The sequence below is a fragment of the Colias croceus genome, chromosome 9, assembly GCF_905220415.1.
Source record: "Colias croceus chromosome 9, ilColCroc2.1".
Lineage (NCBI taxonomy): Eukaryota > Metazoa > Arthropoda > Insecta > Lepidoptera > Pieridae > Colias > Colias croceus.
This window is the reverse complement of record NC_059545.1, coordinates 622,270-643,426: the sequence shown is the minus strand read 5'-3', so window position 1 is coordinate 643,426 and position 21,157 is coordinate 622,270. Positions and strand designations below refer to the sequence as shown.

The 21,157-nt window shown below is 36.1% G+C and overlaps 4 protein-coding genes across 4 annotated transcripts; 2 read left to right on the top strand and 2 right to left on the bottom strand.

Annotated features, from left to right (window-relative positions):
* Positions 1 to 2,173: 2,173 nt before the first annotated feature.
* On the top strand, positions 2,174 to 5,137 carry LOC123694233 (oxysterol-binding protein-related protein 11). Its single transcript, XM_045639608.1, has 5 exons — positions 2,174 to 2,473; positions 2,656 to 2,817; positions 3,148 to 3,245; positions 4,329 to 4,407; positions 4,903 to 5,137. The coding sequence occupies exons 1-5, from the start codon at positions 2,285 to 2,287 to the stop codon at positions 5,014 to 5,016; spliced, it is 642 nt and encodes a 213-aa protein (XP_045495564.1). The 5' UTR covers positions 2,174 to 2,284; the 3' UTR covers positions 5,017 to 5,137.
* Positions 5,138 to 10,850: 5,713 nt separating this feature from the next.
* Positions 10,851 to 11,698, top strand: LOC123694489 (cytochrome c oxidase subunit 6B1-like). Its single transcript, XM_045639940.1, has 2 exons — positions 10,851 to 11,004; positions 11,496 to 11,698. The coding sequence occupies exons 1-2, from the start codon at positions 10,940 to 10,942 to the stop codon at positions 11,659 to 11,661; spliced, it is 231 nt and encodes a 76-aa protein (XP_045495896.1). The 5' UTR covers positions 10,851 to 10,939; the 3' UTR covers positions 11,662 to 11,698.
* A 5,936-nt stretch (positions 11,699 to 17,634) lies between these two features.
* Positions 17,635 to 20,899, bottom strand: LOC123694421 (cytochrome c oxidase subunit 6b-2). The gene is made up of 3 exons (XM_045639853.1): positions 20,771 to 20,899; positions 18,333 to 18,416; positions 17,635 to 17,887 (listed from the first exon to the last, which is right to left on the bottom strand). Exons 2-3 carry the CDS (start codon positions 18,410 to 18,412, stop codon positions 17,719 to 17,721), a joined length of 249 nt encoding a protein of 82 aa, XP_045495809.1. The 5' UTR covers positions 18,413 to 18,416; positions 20,771 to 20,899; the 3' UTR covers positions 17,635 to 17,718.
* On the bottom strand, positions 18,437 to 20,749 carry LOC123694420 (serine/arginine-rich splicing factor 4). The gene has a single exon (XM_045639851.1). It carries the CDS (start codon positions 20,484 to 20,486, stop codon positions 18,585 to 18,587), a length of 1,902 nt encoding a protein of 633 aa, XP_045495807.1. The 5' UTR covers positions 20,487 to 20,749; the 3' UTR covers positions 18,437 to 18,584.
* Positions 20,900 to 21,157: the final 258 nt, after the last annotated feature.

The window sequence follows — 21,157 nt, the reverse complement described above, 5'->3', positions numbered from 1 at the left end:
TAATACACTTTAACGCACGTCCGCATGTCGTACGAAGCGTATAAGAGTACCTTCAAGAGGTTATTATTGAAAAATTGGAGTGGCCAGCTCGTAGCTCGGATCTTAATCCTATAGAACACATCTGGAACATGCTTAAAAAAAACATAAAATTCGATTCCAACCCACCACCAATGTAAGATGAGCTTAGAAAAACAGCTAGGGCCGTTTGGTACACTATAGCTCAAGTGGACATCAAAAATGTATTCTAGAGTATGCCAGAAAGGATGTAAGCAGTGTTTCAGGCAAGAGAAGGAAACACCCAGTAATAAAAGATTGAATTTTTTTTATGGAAACGCTTTTTTCTAATTTTTGTGATTTTTTAAAGAAATCATTTAAAATTCACAGGAAAAGCGTAAATTCTTGTTTAATTCATATCTACGCTGTAGAACTTCTTATAAACTTCCAATTATTACTAAAAGTTTGTAAACACATTACATTAACTAGTGTTGATTAAATTTTTATTGAATTTTGTAGTAGAAAAGAAATAGTGTAATTTTTCGCAGAAATTTGAAGTGGCCAAGATTCCGTGCCGGTGAGTGTAGGATACGAAAAATTAGAAACGATTTATTTATTTATGCCTTGATTTATTTTACCTAGGAGAACGTACATCAACTGCACAGCAAAATTGACAATCAATCCATCTTGTTTCTGTAGGTACATATAAACTTCTTGGTAGGTACCAAGGTAGGTACAGTATTTCCTTTCCTGTTTTAAGACTAGGGTCAATGTACCACTAGCTGACCAAGCACCAATACATGACCAAAATTCAAATATACGCGCCAATTAAGAAAATACGGCAGCCCCAGATGATAGTTTATTGTTTTTTCTATAAAGCAACATCATCTATAAAATAAAAACAAACCTTGCTGCTATTGATCAGAAATATTGGCATTTTTTCAACACGAAGATGTAATTAAGTAGGTGCCCCGTAAGTAATCACATTTTTTACTAAGAGTTTTTTATCGGGAGTTGATTGGGAAATCTTAATTTATCTTGAATGCAATCGATTACTCTTTATATGTCTTGTTATAGGCATAATGTTGAACCATTCTGTTATAGACTTTCGGCTTCATTTTTGGCATGAACAGTTTTTCATGATTTTTAGCGGCCTGGTTATCTTTTGGAACAACGAAAACAATTTTTCGCCTATTGTTGACCAGTATGGTCAGCTCTTGGTTCTTTATATTTTGCTAAGAAAGACTTGCTTTTTTTGTGCTTATACCTAATTTAACAAACCATATAAGCCATCTAAGTCCTATTCCAACACCAACAATGCATCTCGAATCAACATCAACTTCAGTCAGTCATTTCCTTGAACATCCTTCGCCCAAATTAGTAGATTTAATAACTAAAATGCAACAGCAAATAAGCCCAGCTTTTGGCAAACATTTATTATGGCCTTCTGATTCTCCGTTAAAAAAGAAGACTGAACGCTTGCTCTTTGCTACAACTTCCAAGAAATGGCAAGACTACTGGGTGTCGAAGGAAAAAGAGAAAGAAGAAAAGATTGTATGGTACGTAGATATAGTCATTAAGGATTAATAACAGTATTGTAAGAATGATTTATAACATTTAATAAAATAAACTTCAATATAAATACAGACTTTTTTATTTATTAAACAAAACTAATGTTCGAAGAAGGACATTTTGTCCATTTTGAAAATGGTCAACTTTTAGAGCAATGATGGTCAGATATTGGTGATCAGTGGTCAGGTATTGGTACTTTTAGCAGAAGTAACTTTCAGAGTAGTTTTCATAAAACCTTTAAAGGTTATCAAATTGATACTAAGAACAATAGTTGCAGTGACTATTCAATTATCTGTGTCCCAAAAATAACATTGAACGTAAAACAAATAACCCGTTTTTTATATATAACTAAAGATAAAACCGCTTAAATGGTCAACTAGTGGTACATCAACCCTACTGCAATGTGACTGCTTGGTGACTGCAATAAATATCGTACACACTGTGGTACACACAGTCGTACAAAATAATAATTTACAATCCACACACAATCCTGTCGTAATCTGTGAATATTGACATCAAGTAACTAGTTACTAATCTGTGATTGACACCACAGATTGACACATAGATGTCAGTTGAGATCAAGTCAATGATCAAGTTGAGATAAAGACAGCTGTTGTTTCTATTTTTCATTATTGTTCACTTCAGGATTTGCTTATTTTTTCCGGCGAAGTTTCGATATTTTAATCTAAATAATGCAGTAATACTCCATTGAATTAAAATGATCAAAGCGGCATCGTGTTTGGGTTCGCACCGGCCCTTATCGGGACAATTATGCAAATATACAAATGTGGTAAAGGGCTGGCAACAAAGGTGGTTCACGGTTGATCCAGAAACCGGAGTACTATCATATTATCTATTTGATGGGCCTGGAGACACTGTTCAGCCTGGACAACCTGCACGAGGAGAAGTGTGTTTTTTTTGTTATTTACAAAAACTTAATATATAATTTTTTAGTGAAATACCAACAAATTATAATCTATTTCTGATAATTACAACGCATACAACTGGCTTACAAAACCGCTCTTTGGAAATAATCCAACATTTAATAGACAGGTAATATGGATTATAATGTAACTGTTAAAAATTCAGGCACATCTAGCCGGCGCAGTGATATGTCCAAGCGATGAAGACTCCAAGACGTTCACAATTAACTGTGCGTCCGGTGATATGCTGAAACTGCGAGCCACTGATGCAAGAGCACGTCAAGAGTGGGTTAACGGTTTGAGGGCAATCGCTGAAGTCCATACTAAGGTGTGTATTAAGTTCTGTATGTCTGTATTACCTATATGTTTGTATTTGTGTTCAATAAGGTAGATTAATTTTAATTATACTTTTATTTTATTTTTCAACACAATTAAGTAGTACAAATAAGCTTTTAATATTTGTTAATTGAATGAGCATTTTTAAGTTGTAAATCTGATGAGTAAAACAAGTATGTACTTAATGAAACTATAAACACAGATTCCTAAAAAACAAAGAAATCCATGGAATATTCCTTATATTCCTATCATTCATAATACTGCATACTTTAGTCACAGTAAAATCTGTAATGTTTTATGTATAAAACTTAAATTTTTACAGGCAATGGGAGCAAACCCACCCCTACAACCTAGAGAGCAACTTGCTGTACATGATGCTATGGCTTCTGCTAGACAACAACTACAAACTACTGAATTAAGGTTTGTTATGGATTTTTTTTTATTATTGATATGTTTTTTCAAATAAAAAAAAATGATCAACTGGTGAAAAAAAAATTATTGATATCTTCTGCATTGAAATATCGAGATAATTTATGCATAAATTATGCAAATTTCCATTGTAGAAAGAAGAAATCATAGACTTTTCTGAATGGAACAAACAACTGAAGATTACAATAAGATTATAGTTCAGGATACATCGCCCATTTTTGCAAGTGACTACTATCAAGCTGATTATCCGTTTGTAGCTTTATTTTGATGAGACACCGAATAATTTCGTGTACGAAACTCTCGATTGTGGTAGCTAACAGAGATAACAAGGATAAAATTTTTTGATTTGATGGTTCTCAAATATTTATTACGCAATTTGTAGGACAATATGTCTGTTGAATTATATAAAGATTAATTAAGTGAAAACAAAAAAATCAGCTTGTTAGTAATCATTTATGATGACCTCGTTATCGATACACTTTGGAAAGGGGGACTCTTTGAACCAACCATAGATTTTGTAGGACAAATATTTTTTCGAATAATTTAGGTAATTATCTTGAGATTGAACAAAAAAAAAATCAGTTAGTAATAAATATTTGAGAACCATCAAATCAAAATTTTTTATCCTTATTATCTCTGTTAGCTACCACAATCGAGACTTTCGTACACGAAATTATTGGGCGTCTCATCAAAATAAAGCTACAAACGGAAAATTAGCTTGATAGTAGTCACTTTCAAAAATGGGCGATGTATCCTGAACTATTACATAGAGTATTAATAAATAGATAAGTTAAGTCATCAATTGAATAATATAAATATAAATAAATCTGATTAAAAAAACTCATCACTACATAGTATAAAACAAAGTCACTTTCTCTGTCCCTATGTATGATTAAATCTTTCAAACTACGCAACGGATTTTGATGCGTTTTTTTTAGTAGATAGAGTGATTCAAGAGGAAGGTTTAAATATATAATTTATTAGGTTTAAGTCAAAGCGGGCGAGGCCGCGGGAGGTAAGCTAGTACTTTATAAACTATGACATTAAAAAAAAATGTGTTTTTTATGTTTTCAGTGATGCAGCCCTAGCAAGATGCATTGAGTCATCTGATTCACCTTTCCCTCACACTGATCCAGACTTGTTACTTCTTAAGGTAAACCTTTTTTATTATTTGTATATTAGCACAGAATAAATTTGTTTATAGTAATATAATATGTTAGAAGAGTTTTATTATATATTAGTTAAAGTTTCCTTAGACATAGTTTATATCATAATATTTTTTCTTGATATAAAATAATGGTATTTGCTTGAAAAAAATAAAATTGTACCTACTATTAATTTTTTTAAAATGTGGATGAATCTCATACACAATTTCTAATGCAGATCATGTATTGAAACCAAATTTCATCAACATGCTTAAAGCCCCCAGTACACAATGGCCCATGCTGATCCATTGTGTACATGGGGCAATTGTATATGATGGCGGGCAATTGTCTGTCGTGGCGCGCAATCGGGGAGTTGTCGGTTTTTTGGGCACACTTCAAAAGCCCCCAGTACACAACGGCCTATGCTGATCCATTGCAGGCCATTTCTATTGTGTACACGGGGCATAAGAAAAATAATTTATTATTTCATATTTTTGTTACAGGCAACATCAGCAGCAAGCATGCAATGTCTCTTACAATGTCTAGGCATCTTACTTCGCCAGCAGCAATACGCGACAGCTACTATTAAGAATTCCAACAATGATAATAGTCACTAATTATTTATATTTAAAAAATACACTAAGTATGTCTTTTTGTTGTACACAAATTATGAAATGTACTTTTTTTACTTACTTATGATGTAAATATTTTTCCAATATCATTGAAATATTAATATAATATAGTTATAGTTCTTATTTATTGTAAATACTTCAGTGTTCAAATACTTTACATAATATGAAAAAAATTGTAAAAAATATTTTATTTCGGAAATCAATCCTTGATGATTTACAAATATTCACTTTTTGCTTTGAAAAACTTACTTTGCACTTTTATAGCAAATATAATTTAATATCTGAGAAAACACAACGCACCTATTAGAGCGGGCGTACACGGGCGGCTCGAGTAGTTAACGGCTGAGGGACGTACACGGACTGCTCGAGCGGTCAATCGTCGACTGTTCAATCTGTCGCTACAAACCGCACAGTTGACGGCGTGATTCTTGAAGCGGTCGCGACAGCTCGAGCAGTCCGTGCACGGCAGTGAATGAATGTCCATAATTCACCGCGCGGTCGCGTCTTCAAGCCGTCGGTCTCAACTGCTTGAAACGGTCCGTGTACGGCTGCCCTTAGTTAAATACCTATGTAAAACCTTTAACTTGTCTATAAAACGGTAGTAGATACATTTTATGATTGACTTTATGTTAAATAAAGTTTTTTTTTTTTCATAAAAATATTTTTATTAAGCCTAAACTGTCATAACCACGGAAACATACTCTCGTGAAGAAAAAATCGTTACTACGGAAAATATTCTAGTTCATGTCGATAAAAAGTGTAAAAAGTGGAAAATATTCACTGAAGTTCATGTGTGATTGTTATCCAGTGAAAGTGTTGTGTTTTTCGCAAAAAGAACTAGTGCTAAAACTTAATAGTGACATTTAAAACTTTTTGCAAACTACAGACTACCCTCATTATTACATCTTACTTTCTACTGTCAAGTGAAGATGACATGACATGACCATAGACAATATTATCTGTGTTGCCACTACCTAAATAAATAATAATAGAATATAAATATAACTGAATTTTAACTTTAAATTAATAAAAAAAAAAAAAAAATAAAAAAAATAATAATAATAATAATAAAAAATAAAAAAAAAAAACAAAAAAAATATATATACACCGTCGCATACGCCTACTTGCGGGAATGGGCGTCACACTGCAAGTGACCTTAATGTTTCGGCCCGACCCGTGGGAACAAAAATGAGCGAATCCGTAAAACCAACTGATAATAGCTCACCCGATAGGTCAGATAAAAATAACCCTAAAATATTAACACAGCAACTTTTCCACAAAGGAATATTCATAAATAGGCCAAGATCTAACTCCTTTAGCGGAACACCTAACCCGGAAGTGAATCGAACAAACCTAATAAGCACTGCTAGAGAAACAAGTAACAACAGCAATGCACATCACACTACACAATACCAAGAATGGACACAAACCAATAGTTCTAAAAGGCAAAGATCTAGCCCAGAGCCAACTCAGCGCAGTCACAAACAATGTAAACTAAACTACTGGCTGGCAGCGCCAGGAATACCAGTGTCTAATAGTTTTAATGAACTAGACACCGAGGAACCTACATTGACGACTGAAATATCGCCTACGCTCAAACCACCAAGACCTCCTCCGATGTTCATTGACAAAGTTAGTAACATCCAACCCTTACTTCAACTGCTTGAAGAAGCCGCGCAAGGAGACTATGAAGTCAAAGTCCTACGTAACGAAAGAGTAAAGATACAACCTAAATCAGCCGAGTCATACTCTACCATCTACAAAGAGCTTCGGAAGAAAAATACAGAATTCTATACTCACCAACCAAAAGTAGAAAGAAGTTTTAGAGTTATTCTTAAACACCTCCACCCATCTACTGACAAAGAAAGCATCAAAACAGCCCTTGAAGAATTGAATCATAAAGTTCGAAATATCTGGAATATCAAAAACAGAATATCAAAGCAAGCTCTTCCAATGTGGAGCATCGATCTGGAGCCTAATGTAAACAATAAGGACGTATATAAAATTAGATCCTTACTCCATTGCCGCATAGTCATCGAAGCACCAAGACCAAAAAGAGAAATTCCACAATGTTCTAACTGCCAGGAATATGGCCACACTCAAAAATTCTGTCACAGGCAACCTAGATGCGTAAAATGCGCTGAACCACATCATACCTCTCAGTGTCCTCGAAAAGAAAGATCAATCGATGTTAAATGTATACTGTGTAGTGGGAACCACCCCGCCAATTATAAAGGCTGCATAGTGTATCAAGAATTGCAAAAAATTAAATTTCCAGCACCACACCCTATAAGGAAACGAATGATGGACATAAGAACGAGTCAACCCGATGTAAAATTACATAGTTCTAACAACAAAAGAACTTACGCTTCTGTCACAAAAGGTGCGCAACAACCTAACATTGAAAATAATAATGAATCAACCATAAAAAACAAAGTTGGAGCTAACGGCGATCTAAACGGTATTCGGGATCTATTAACAACTCTTATGAACCAAATGCTCATTATGACAAAAACGTTAACCGAAGTCATTGCCAATATCCAAACACATTCACTGCACTAATTATAGGCGTATGGAACGCTAACGGCTTGTCACACCACTCAGAAGAGTTGAAAATATTTCTCAAAATGAACCACATAGATATAATGCTTATCTCCGAAACTCACTTCACACCAAAGAGCTACCTAACAATAACAGGTTATACTATATATCGCACAGACCACCCAGACAACAAGGCGCATGGTGGTTCAGCTGTTCTTATCAAATCGAAGTTAAAACACTACTTTCTGGGCTCTTACTCAAAGAATTATATTCAAGCAACAAGTGTAGTAATAAGTGACTGGGTCAGCGATACTACGGTTTCAGCACTATATTTACCACCAAGATACACTGTAAAAGAAGCAGAATTTAACGACTACTTTCAAACGCTTGGTCGCCGTTTCATTGCGGGCGGTGATTATAATGCAAAGCACACTTTTTGGGGCTCCCGGTTGATATTACCTAGAGGGCGAGAGCTTCTCAGATGCATCCAAGCCAAGAATCTGGAAGTTGTATCTACTGGACAACCCACCTATTGGCCATCTGACAAAAATAAAATTCCGGATCTTATAGACTTTTGCATCACCAAAGGAATCCCCAAGAACAACATCACCTGTCAAGGTTCCCTAGATCTGTCCTCCGATCATTCCCCAATTGTAGTAAACGTACAAACTGTCGCAGAAGCACAAATAGAAAAATGTACACTACACAATAAAAACACCAACTGGCCACTTTTTAGGGAACTTGTTGATAAAGCATTCACTAATCAAATCTGTTTAAAATCAGCGGATGACATAACAAAAGCAGTGGAGTTTTTCAATAGTAGTATACAAGATGCAGCTTGGTCGTCGACCCCGCCATCGAAACCTCCAAGGACAGATAACCTTGTCCCCAGACACGTACTTCATAAGGTCGCCTTAAAAAGAAAGCTACGTAAACAGTGGCAAGAAACCAGAAATCCTAATACTAAAAAGCAGCTTAATCATATCGTCAGAGACTTGAAGCATACACTAGATCTAGATCGTAATGTAAAATTCAGCAATTACCTATCGGGACTGGATTCCACCGCTTCCTCAGACTACTCCTTGTGGAAGGCCACCAGAAAACTAAAACGACCCGTCAGAACATCACCCCCCATTAGAAAAGCAGACGGAACTTGGGCCCGAACAGACCAAGAGAAGGCTAAGTGCTTCTCGAATCATCTTACGAACGTTTTCTCTCCTCACCCGTATGAAGGCCCATTAGATCACCTGGAAGTTGTCAACAACCTTCTGGGCACAGATATGGATAAGGAAAACCCCCCGCCCAAGTTCTCAAAAAAGGAGATCAGCAATGCTATAAAGTGCTCTAACCCAAAAAAATCACCTGGTTACGATCTCATCACCAACCGTTTATTAAAAGAGCTGCCGGAATCGGGTATGATCTACCTAACGTCTCTTTTCAATGCCATAACGAGGCTACGATTCTTCCCTGATCAATGGAAGGTTGGGATGATTATTATGTTGCTTAAGCCAAACAAAAAACCTGAAGAGGCGAAGTCATATAGGCCCATAAGCCTACTACCGATCGTTTCTAAAATATATGAGTCACTTCTACTGACACGCCTGCTACCCATACTTGCGGAAAAGAAATTAATACCAGATCACCAGTTCGGGTTCCGCAGCAAACATGCCACTGTTGATCAGGTACATAGGCTCACGAAAAAAATTATGGAGTCCTTGGAAACAAAAACATACTGCTCTGGTGCTTTCTTGGACATATCCCAGGCATTTGACCGTGTATGGCACGATGGCCTACTCTATAAAGCTAAATCCTCACTACCAAGTTACCTGTATGAACTTATAAAATCATTCCTGGAAAGAAGACACTTTATTGTCCGGGAAGGAGAAGCGTTGTCCGAGCTGTGTCCTATAAAGGCGGGAGTCCCTCAGGGCAGCGTGTTGGGACCTGTACTATACCTGCTCTTTACTGCCGATATACCGACACCCACAACAGTCATCACAGGTACATTTGCCGACGATACCGCCATCTTAGCAACGCATAGTGACCCAGTAATAGCCTCAGAGATACTTCAAAAGGCACTTAATGAAATCTCCCAATGGCTCAAGAAATGGCGTATGAAGGCAAATGAAACAAAATCTGTAAACGTCACGTTCACCTTGAGAAGAGGCTTATGTCCCGCAGTAAAATTAAACGACATCGAAATTCCTCAAGCTGACCATGTGAAATACCTCGGAATTCACCTTGACAAGAGATTAACCTGGCAAAAACACATCTTCACTAAAAGAAAACAACTTGGGCTACAGGCTAGAAAACTGCACTGGCTCATCGGTGGAAAGTCCCAACTGTCCCTTGAGAACAAAATATTAGTATATAAGGCTATTCTAAAACCCATATGGACTTACGGGATCCAACTTTGGGGAACCGCGGCTAATTCCAATATTGAGATATTACAAAGATTTCAAAACAAAATGCTAAGATTAATGACAAACTCTCCGTGGTACATACCCAACGAGCTCCTCCACCATGACCTAAAAATCCCTACTGTGAAACAAGAGATCCAACGATATACAAAGTCATATAAAGACCGCTTAGCGCACCACCCTAATATTCTCGCCCAGACCCTTATGGGCGAAGATCATCAAGCACGACGACTGAAACGAAAAATACCTCAAGATTTAGTCCACACACAGTGACCACACTGTTATAATGAGGATGTGACACAGGTCACATACCGTGCATGCCAATAATGATATGTCCAACATGCCGCTTATTGTCCCAAATATGATGGAGACAGATCGCAGCAAAAAATATTAAAAAAAAAAAAAAAAAAAAATTAAGCCCCGAGATCCTACTCTCTACAAATATTAATAACATTTTACCCCAATATCTTTAATTTCATTCCTGAAACTCGAGTACGAATTCTATCGTCAAACGGTCAAAGCATTCTAGATTATCGTCATCGAGTTCTTTTTACACACGGTAGGGGCGCTTTTCAAATTCCAATACAAATGCTCTCATACTATTTGCTCTGTGATGCTCTCAATGAAGATAATATTATATGAATAATTTGACTAACAAATCTCCACCAAATCTCCCTTGAAGAGACGAAACCTTGGAAGAAACATTACCACCACAGATTACCACAGAAAATTACAAACTATTCCTTGTATAAAAACTATTTTATCTACTTTTTATTCAGCAACTGCAGACTGGCACTCTGACTGGCACAATATAAATTCTAACAATAGAGTAAATTTTTATAACATTTTGTTTCAAATTTTGGACATGAGCGATATAGAGTCAAGTAATTTTACATAATTTCTACTTAGATATCGCTTTATAAATTAAGAAATCAAAATTTATCAAAATGTGTGATCAAGAATTTAGAACGCTTCGAATCGATCCTAGATATCCTTTTCAAAATCAAACCAGGTAAGTACTTTTAGACATGCCAATAATATAGGTACCTAAGTAACTTACTTAGCATAGAATATTTTTATTGCAGCTTTGATTTGAAATATTGTTTCGAAGTACAAATACGTAGTTACGATAATTGAACAAAATATAAGTATAGGTAGGTACCTACTATTTAATTTAAAATTAAATACTAATTCAAAAAATCGGTCAAAAGGTGGGCCGTGGGATTAAAACCGACGTCGATAATCGATTTCAATAAAAAAATACCTGTATAATAAGTACGATAAGTTAACACTTCAAACTAGTTAATTGCTCCGTGACTTCAAAGCTACTTACAAAAGGAGTATTAAGCCCTTAGGGCTTAGAGCATTAATTTAATACCTACTCTATTAGGTATACCCTTTCTTTTTATGTCGATAAAATTTTAGAGGATTATTATAATTTCCAAATAATAATTAATTTTTAATTAACATTGACTACACTAATTAATAAATACATTGTTACAGAGCCTGCTACGATAATTACTGCGATTACTACAAATGTACACGACTTCTTGGAGATGTCGATGATTGTAAAATTTTCAAGCGATATTTCGAAACAATCTGTCCCAATTTTTGGATTGAACACTGGGATGAATTGCGCGGGAAAGGAGCTTTCCCTGGCCCTATTTGAAAAGCTTTTGATGATTTGAAATAAACATTTGAAAATATTGTGCCTATTTATTTATTTTGAATACATAGTTATAAACTTATAAGACATGTCTATTCCTACGTATCTTCATGACTTCCTACGTATCTACTTGAATTTTAGATAGAGAACACTGCAGCTGGATTTTATCTCTGTTTAAATTGGGCGAAACCGGGAAGAGCGTTATGTAATTTAACCTGCAATTTCCCCACAGTGTTACTTTATGCCTGCAATGCAGTGAATCGATTAGGTACTGCATTGGTTTTGTTCAAGTGTACAACATATTATTACCTTATTTCCCCTAGCTAGGCTAGAAATAGAGAGTAACTTAAGCACAGACAAAGGCTACTTTTGGTGACAGTTTATCGTGGTTTAAGGCCGCTGCATACGTGACGGGATTTTACCCGGACGGGACGTGACGGGAAGTTTTGGAAACATCGTTGCATACAAAATGTATCCAAATACGCATATGTCACGGGAACATCGACGGGACGGGAACGTGGACGGGAAAAATATCGTCGCCGACGATGTTTAGCACGTCCCGTCCCGCACGTGCCCCGTCCCGTCCGTGATTTCGCTACGTATGCACAGTCGCTCCGTTCGTGCCGGAGAGATTAATAGTGACGCCTTCCAAGTATCGAAAATGGACGACGAAAAACTGATCGAATGTGTTCGCTCATATCCAGCGTTGTATAGTATAGCGAACCCACAATATTTAGACACAAAGTATAAAAATTATTTATGGCGTAAAATTGCTGTGAAATTGTCATACAGTGAAAACGGTTAGTGTTATTTAATGAATATATTGTGGTATTCCTAACTATACTTAGTCCTTTTCACCTATGATGATTCCTGTGACACTTCATCGTGTTCTGAATTACGTATTTTATGTTTAAAATGCCAAAATAATTTTAGTGCATAATATTTTTGTTTTATTATTTATATTTTATGTTTTAATATTATTATTACCAAAAATATAAAAATGAAACATCTTAAGCTTATAAATCAAAAACAGTATTGTTTAGTTTAAATTAATAAATAAATAATTAATAAAAAAATAAATAATAATTAAAGCCAATTCTTGAATTGAAAAATCCATCTTTCGTTGTTCACAACACTAGCACGTTAGATCCGAATCAATGCCACGGTACGTATGCGTTAGCACCACGTTCCCGTTTTGAACGTGGCAATCACGTGCCCGTCCCGCTCACGTCCCGTCCGAGGTATTTTCCCGTCACGTATGCAGCGGCCTTTAAACTGTGGTTAAAACTTAAAACTTTCGAATGGGCGCACAGTGGTTCCAAATTCAAGTTTCATGGACACAGGATTCAATGTCGGTCTATCACGCTGATTTTTTTTTTCAAGACAGATAATTGAACACCTATCAACTTTTTCTAATGGTAAAAATCCCCTAGGCGTATAGTTTTCGAGAAAAAAAATTGTTGAGTTTTTTTTGTATAGAGAAAAATCTTTATTATTTTTTTTTCTCGCGTTGCTTTAAATTGCGAATGCTTAGATTCATATATTAAGTAAGTCCGGATGATATAGTATCCAGAAAAAAATAAAATATCTGCATCGACTTGCAACCCCGCGCAGGAATGATCGATAAAAATTTCAATTTTCCTATGCTCTTTTCTCTTGTATTACCTGCGTTTTGTTGCTCAATACTTGCTTATTCGTACTCCCTACATGACATTAATGAATATTGAGAACATTTCAGCCCACTAAATACGGTAAGTAATTTTTTTATATCTTAAAAATTTTCAAAAACAGGCAATTATAAAATAAGTCACAGTACAACGTAACCCGTGCCTAGAAAGCAATTAGGTAACGACAACCTATCTGGAATGCGGTGTCAGTCCCAGTTAGTTCCGAGTATATAAACAACCTCGTTAGTGCCCAATCGTTAACGAGGTCCAAGTACATAAACAACCTCGTTAGTGCCCAATCGTTAACGAGGTCCAAGTACATAAACAAGCTCGTTAGCTTTAACGAGGTTGTTTATATACTCAGTCGCATTTAATCCTGCACGCCCTTACTACCTGAGTACTCTTAATTGATATAAATAAGACGCACATTAAACTGAGCTCCATTATATTTCCGACATTTACGTATACTATACAATGGCTGGCTTGAGTACTAATTTGGATATGTTCATGATTATGAGGAAATTTGGTGATTTGAAGAATTTCAACCATTTGTTTGAAGTTATCATCTCAAAAATCCCATATGAACTGTCTGAAGAAGATCGCAGTACACTCAAAGATTTTTCTCGTAGAGTTATACACATTATAACGAAGAAATGGTCTGAGTCAAGCCGATCTCTGAAGATGTTTCTGAGTCGGGAAAACAATAAAAGGTGGTTGGAATCTGACATCCAGTGGCCTACTTGTGATTCGGTGGACTTGAATGTTTTGTTTGGAGATTGTGCGGATGTAGAGGAAGAAACTCCGACCAACTTTTCTTCTTCTATAGTTGAATCAGTTCCATCAACGTCCACTGCTGAAGCAAGTACATCCACTGAAAAGATATCTAGAGTTCCATTCCAAGATTTGAGCAATAAACAAAAAAAAAAGACGATCCGACTCTACTATGAGTGAAAAAAATGAAGAGGAACTTTTTTATTGCTTTACTGAAAAGTTAAAAGCTAACGGCAAAGCAGCTTTTGCGAAAATTTTAGAGCATTTGGAAAAATACCCTGATACTATACCAAGTGTATCAGAATTTTTGTTTATTAAAAAGAAGCAAGACATTCCTGAAGACAAATCCTTGGCTGTTTTAACATCTCTTAATCTTTCCAAGTGGCAGTATTTGACTTTAAGGGGACTTCTGAAAGAAGAAAACTCAGCAAATCTTCCATCTTATCAAAAAATCATGAAATCTAAGCTCAGATTCCAACCACCTTTTATTGTTTTCCCAACTCAGAAACATCTTCAGAGATCGGCTTGACTCAGACCATTTCTTCGTTATAATGTGTATAACTCTACGAGAAAAATCTTTGAGTGTACTGCGATCTTCTTCAGACAGTTCATATGGGATTTTTGAGATGATAACTTCAAACAAATGGTTGAAATTCTTCAAATCACCAAATTTCCTCATAATCATGAACATATCCAAATTAGTACTCAAGCCAGCCATTGTATAGTATACGTAAATGTCGGAAATATAATGGAGCTCAGTTTAATGTGCGTCTTATTTATATCAATTAAGAGTACTCAGGTAGTAAGGGCATGCAGGATTAAATGCGACTGAGTATATAAACAACCTCGTTAAAGCTAACCAGCTTGTTTATGTACTTGGACCTCGTTAACGATTGGGCACTAACGAGGTTGTTTATGTACTTGGACCTCGTTAACGATTGGGCACTAACGAGGTTGTTTATGTACTTGGACCTCGTTAACGATTGGGCACTAACGAGGTTGTTTATATACTCGGAACTAACTGGGACTGACACCGCATTCCAGATAGGTTGTCGTTACCTAATTGCTTTCTAGGCACGGGTTACGTTGTACTGTGACTTATTTTATAATTGCCTGTTTTTGAAAATTTTTAAGATATAAAAAAATTACTTACCGTATTTAGTGGGCTGAAATGTTCTCAATATTCATTAATGTCATGTAGGGAGTACGAATAAGCAAGTATTGAGCAACAAAACGTAGGTAATACAAGAGAAAAGAGCATAGGAAAATTGAAATTTTTATCGATCATTCCTGCGCGGGGTTGCAAGTCGATGCAGATATTTTATTTTTTTCTGGATACTATATCATCCGGACTTACTTAATATATGAATCTAAGCATTCGCAATTTAAAGCAACGCGAGAAAAAAAAATAATAAAGATTTTTCTCTATACAAAAAAAACTCAACAATTTTTTTTCTCGAAAACTATACGCCTAGGGGATTTTTACCATTAGAAAAAGTTGATAGGTGTTCAATTATCTGTCTTGAAAAAAAAATCAGCGTGATAGACCGACATTGAATCCTGTGTCTATGAAACTTGAATTTGGATCCACTGTGGGGCGGGTGCATTTGAAAATCAAAGGAGAATGGCAAACTCCCATAGGACTCTGGGCCTGATTGTTACACTGATGATTTATGGGTGATTAAATAGATAAAAATATACAGACTCTATGAATATAATAATTATAGATCTTTTCTATGGGATAGCAGAGATATTGGGATATTGATTAAGATCAATTTTGAATATAATATTACTAAGGCCCTTCTGCCATTAGGTACGATACTTCTAGAATACGATACTCGCGTAGAATACTACTTAGATATTTGTTCGCTACCCGATGCTCGCATATTATGCGACTGAAAAATGACTAAATTCATCATTATTGTGCCTCGTTTTTGTGGACCGACGTTATAATAATAATAATTCATTTATTTATTGCAACAACAGTTACGTCGTTATGTCGAGCAATCAGCAATTCCAGTGACGAAGAAGCTCTTGCAGTTTTTCTTTTTTATAGAAATAGAAGACGCCAACGTAAGAGTAAGAAGTACAGCCCCCCTAGCCAAGTGGCTTTCTGTTAGCGTAGCGTTCAATAGAATAGACTACGAATGTATGAGATTGACGTAGGCTGTACGTATCTACAGCCTACGTCAATCTCATACATTCGTAGTCTATATTCTATTGAACGCTACGCCAACAGAAAGCCACTTGGCAAGGGGGGCTGGATTCATCCATATATTGAAAGAAACATAAATTGTAGAGTTTTTGTAGCCAAACGAGAACTACAACATGATGATTAGATATTTTTATCTTTCTAACGAAGAGATACGCGCGAGAGTCGAGACGCGATGCAAAAGCGACCGACACGGTGAGTAGTGCTATACTAGTCGCGGACGTGTAGGATACCAGTAGCGTAGTGTGCGAGCCTACATAAAAATGTATGTGAGATACTCCGCGGCGACTAGTCTCCGAGACTTGCAGGATACTTGAATCGCCTATGCGTATCGTAATGGGAGAAGGGCCTAAAACTTCACTCAAATGTCAAACAAGAAACATAAACAAATCACTCATCACTGACACAATTATGATTAATAATTTGACATTTTATTAATGGCCAGCTACCTAAATAAAAATGTTATAATTATTATTGATTAAGTAAAACATGTTTTTATTTTATAGAATGATCTAAATAAATTAAGATATGTGTTAAAAATAAGTTAAGTTTTGCTTCTGATTTATAAAACATTTGAATTCAATAAAATTAAAAACAAAATATAGACATTCATTCGTATTAATCGATATATTCGACTTTTTTACTCCTGACAACACTGACAATCTCTGCTTGATAAGACCGGTAGTCATAGAAATCTAAATAACAATGCCGGTAGTGAACACATTATCTTTTTTTTCAAAGATTTGTTTTCCCATAGAATCAGAAGTAAATATTTTACCAAGAATTACTAAAAATAACATAATGAATTTTAAATATATTATGATTTCTGTAACAGTTAGGCCCAGTTTCGCCATTCTCCTTTATATTTCTGCTAGATGGCGCTTTAATAAAAATGTGATATGTATGACGGAAGGTATGACCAAGAAGCAGAAGCTTAGGTATATCTAATGACCTATATTTCTTACTCTGTGGCCTGTGGGCATGACGTGTTTAATTTCTGATTGTGAATTATGTAGTGATTACTGATTACTATCAATTGTATGGGGAGTTGTGTCGCTACGTGCGCGCACTTTCATACTAGCCCATGGGTGGGAAAGACAAAATAGTTGCGGAGACGAAGTTGCTCGTGCACGCTGGCTCTTAATTAACTCCACAGATTAGTTCAATAAAAAATGCTGATTGCTTTCAGGATCAACATTTCATGTATTTACCTATAATTTATATATTTTTTTCCTTTTACACATATCTATTTAAAATTATAAAGCAAAATTACTCAGAATCAAAACACCATAAACCATCAAAACAACGTTTAATAAAACACACAGGTGTACTCTGACCGTTTAATACTACATCACGAGCCAACCTAACGGGGAATTAAATAAAATTAACATATAATAGGCGATCGAAAGCTTAGATTCTTCCTGCGAAGGTGCCTTCTTCACGTTGTGTGTCCCATTTGTCGACCCATTCATTGGGGCACAGGGATTTGTAGACGCGTTTGAAGTAGTTGCATGGCTCGTAGCTTTCGCCGCGTACCTTCTGGCAACGGTGGAAGTCTATATAGCTTTGGTAGCAGTGCCTGGAACATTTTAATCGTGGATTTTATATTTGTATTAAAAACAAGGGAATAAATAATATCCTATAAGGATTTTCTTTAATGTAAGTTCTCAGCTTGATATTATAACAATAAAAAGTGGCAAAAATCAGCCAAATTGTAATCACAATAGCTGTTTAATGACATATTTTAAGTTTAAAATATGATTCTTACATTATACCTAGTATAAATAAAGATCTACTATTATAAGCATATCCAAACATTTTTTAAATTTATTTTTAATTATTGTCATTAATTGTTATTAGAAATAAAAACATGTAATAACTGACTATTAAAATACAAATAATAGTGCATTTATAGTAAGACTAAATCAATGAAACTGTATTTTGTAGGCTGCTTCCAAACTGCAGGGCAGTGTTGACATCCTGTAGTCTCCATTTGCAGACAATAAATAATTAAAAAACTTTACCTTGTTTGGTTTGTGTTAGGAAAACGTGGGTCGAAAGGTGCTGTTTTGATGTCAGCGGCAGTTTTGATCATTTCAGGCATTTTGCTGTAATGAAAAAGAGTGAATAGTCATACTCATTATACTTTATTAAGGTTTCTTTTTTACAACAAATAAATCACGCAGATGAAGGTTACAATTAATGCAAATGACAATAAAAAAATAACAATTACAATGTTAAGCAAGTCATAATAATTATTATATTCTTAAATAGAACTATTTGACGAGAGGTCTCGTTTTCCGCTCTTCTTCACAAGACGTCTCTCTATATTTTTTCACTTCTTGCATGTAAAGAGACCACGCATCTTTAGGTGTATTGTCTACTGTTTGCTCGTCAATTGCTTTTGCTTTTTTCACTAATCCAGTCTTAAGAACTCTTCCACCACGCCTCTTTCCTATGAAAGGAAGTGCAGGTTTCTTAATTTCTACTTTTTTAACTTCTTCCACTTTCTTTGTTTCTTCCTGCATTTTTTTAAACATTTCTAAAAAGCTTCCATCATTTTTGATTGGAATTGGCAATGGTGGCTTATTCATTTTCGAATTGGAGGGTCCCACAGCAAATTGGTCAGGTGGGGGAAGTAATTCGGCAAAATTCGGACCTTCTACTTCTGGAGGATCACCATACTCTATGTCATCAACTTTAGTTGATTCAACAGCTCCTGGAGGAGGTTTTATTTCTTTAGTTGGAGTCTTTGCAGCTCTTCTTTGTTCCTGCTTACTCCTGTGCAGTTTCCAATAACGTTTCCGATCTGCTACTGTGAATTGTCCACGTCGTTCATCTTCGCTCGGAGTTTTAGTACCACTCCTGCTTCTGGAATGAGAACTATGTGACCTTGATCGTGATTTTCTGGATCTGCTTCTACTACGTCTGCTTTTAGTGACGGACCGTCGACGTGACTTCGATCGACTTTTATTCCTACGTCGATCCCTAGAGCGACTTCTACTGCGGGAGCTGTCTTTAGACGGACTTTTACGTTTGGAACGCTTCTTTGATCTTGATCTCGCGCGCTTTGGAGAAACATACGACTCACTCGAACTGGACGACGACCTGCGCCGTGACTTTGTACGCGATCGTTCTTTCGGTTTCGGCGTGATAGACCGCGAGGATCTCGACTTCGATCTAGATGAACTTCTTGCGTAACAACGCGGTGGCGTTATAGAACTGTCTCTGTGTTTTTTAGGCGTCACACATTTATGTTCCTTATTATTCTTCCTCGGTGGTGTCACTGACGCCCTCTCAACTTTAATGCGTGGTTTTGGCGAGGATGACTTTGTGACGCGTCTCGGTGGTGTATAGTCTCTTTGCTTCCTATCTTTGCCTTTTCTTTCTTTGCTTGTTGTCCTGACTTTACCCTTTGGAATTGGAGATTTGCTTTTTGACCTATGCCTTTCGGTTTTTCCTCGAGGTGATACACTTCTTGATCTCCTTGCACTACTCCCTGAACTTGAATGATTGGAAGAATGTGATGATTTTCTTTTCATAGATGGAGTCATTGATCTGTCACTCCCACTCTTACTCCTATAAGATTTTTTTGACGCATATGATTCAGATGAAACAGATCGTCTTTTTTCCTTGGCTGGAGATCTTGAATATGATTTTGATTTGGATCTTGAAGAAGATCTGTCACTTGGTGTATATTTACGCTTAGATTTAGACCTACTCTTTGAATTACTGCGATGTCTTTCATAGCTACTTTGCCGTTTCCTAGTATAGTCCCTATCGCGTCTATCATATGGGGAAACACTTCTAGACTTGGAACGATGAGACTGTCTTCCACGATCATAGCCTCGATTATCGACCGAAGATTGGGATCGCTCATGAGACTTAGGATAATCATAGCCACTTGGATATTGTGTATGATAGTTAGCTCTAGTAGCATCATAATAACCGTCTGCCCCTTGATAGTAGGCGGAAGAATCGTAACTATAACCATATTGTGAGGCACCGTAGGCTTGGTAGTCGTACTGGGGCGGGTACTGACTGTAGCTGACCCCAGTCCATGGATCTGTGGTGGGCATGGGCGCAGCAAGCGGCGGCGGGCGCGGCGGGGCGTAGTCCCCCTCGGCGCCGGGCGGCCCGCCGTCCCATGCACCCGCCTCGTTGCGATACGAGGTCATACTTATACAAGCCTCTTCGCATAACCTGCGGCAGTTTGTAGGATACGCACACACCTACAAACAGAACAACTTTTCGGTGTAGACAACAACTCTACATTCCGAGCTCGAGATCGCTCACGTAACAATCATTATTTATGTTTCGTTGTTAAATATTTTATGACGAGGAACAACAAATTACGTAATGTAATTTGTAGCCGTAATGAAGGTAATGATTTAATTTATCATGCGTTACAACAAAAGCATGTAAAAATGAATATAACATATACCTGGTTAGATATGCTCACCTTTTTGTTAGTTAATTTATTTCCCAATAAAGATTATCCGAGAGAAAATGGCAGCGAACACATTCGCTTCACATAAGTTAATAGACAATAGAAGACTGGTAGATTATAAAATCAAAGAGAAAAAAAAATCTATTTTTTAAAACCACAGACAATTTTTTTTGTTTAATTGTTTATACTTTATATATTATATTCAAATTATAAGTTCCCTTATATATATATAACTTAATTATGCAATATTATTTCATCTTGTTAGCTGCATAATTGAATAAATAAACAATGTCTTATTTTTTTCAAAAAACGCTAGAACCCTTGGCATTGTTTATTTAACTGTTAAAATGATTGTCAACTGTCAATTGTCATCTGTCCAGTAGCTGTCATTTAAAAGTT

Bases quoted from the DNA above. Each gene is read 5' to 3' on its own strand.
- LOC123694233 (XM_045639608.1), top strand. From the start codon at position 2,285: ATGATCAAAGCGGCATCGTGTTTGGGTTCGCACCGGCCCTTATCGGGA. The intron at 2,474-2,655 runs GTGTGTTTTTTT...TTAAAAATTCAG, and splicing joins GACAACCTGCACGAGGAGAA to GCACATCTAGCCGGCGCAGT. The intron at 2,818-3,147 runs GTGTGTATTAAG...AAATTTTTACAG, and splicing joins TCGCTGAAGTCCATACTAAG to GCAATGGGAGCAAACCCACC.
- LOC123694489 (XM_045639940.1), top strand. From the start codon at position 10,940: ATGTGTGATCAAGAATTTAGAACGCTTCGAATCGATCCTAGATATCCT. The intron at 11,005-11,495 runs GTAAGTACTTTT...ACATTGTTACAG, and splicing joins CCTTTTCAAAATCAAACCAG to AGCCTGCTACGATAATTACT.
- LOC123694421 (XM_045639853.1), bottom strand. From the start codon at position 18,412: ATGCCTGAAATGATCAAAACTGCCGCTGACATCAAAACAGCACCTTTC. The intron at 17,888-18,332 runs GTAAAGTTTTTT...AAAATGTTCCAG, and splicing joins CCTAACACAAACCAAACAAG to GCACTGCTACCAAAGCTATA.
- LOC123694420 (XM_045639851.1), bottom strand. From the start codon at position 20,486: ATGACCTCGTATCGCAACGAGGCGGGTGCATGGGACGGCGGGCCGCCC.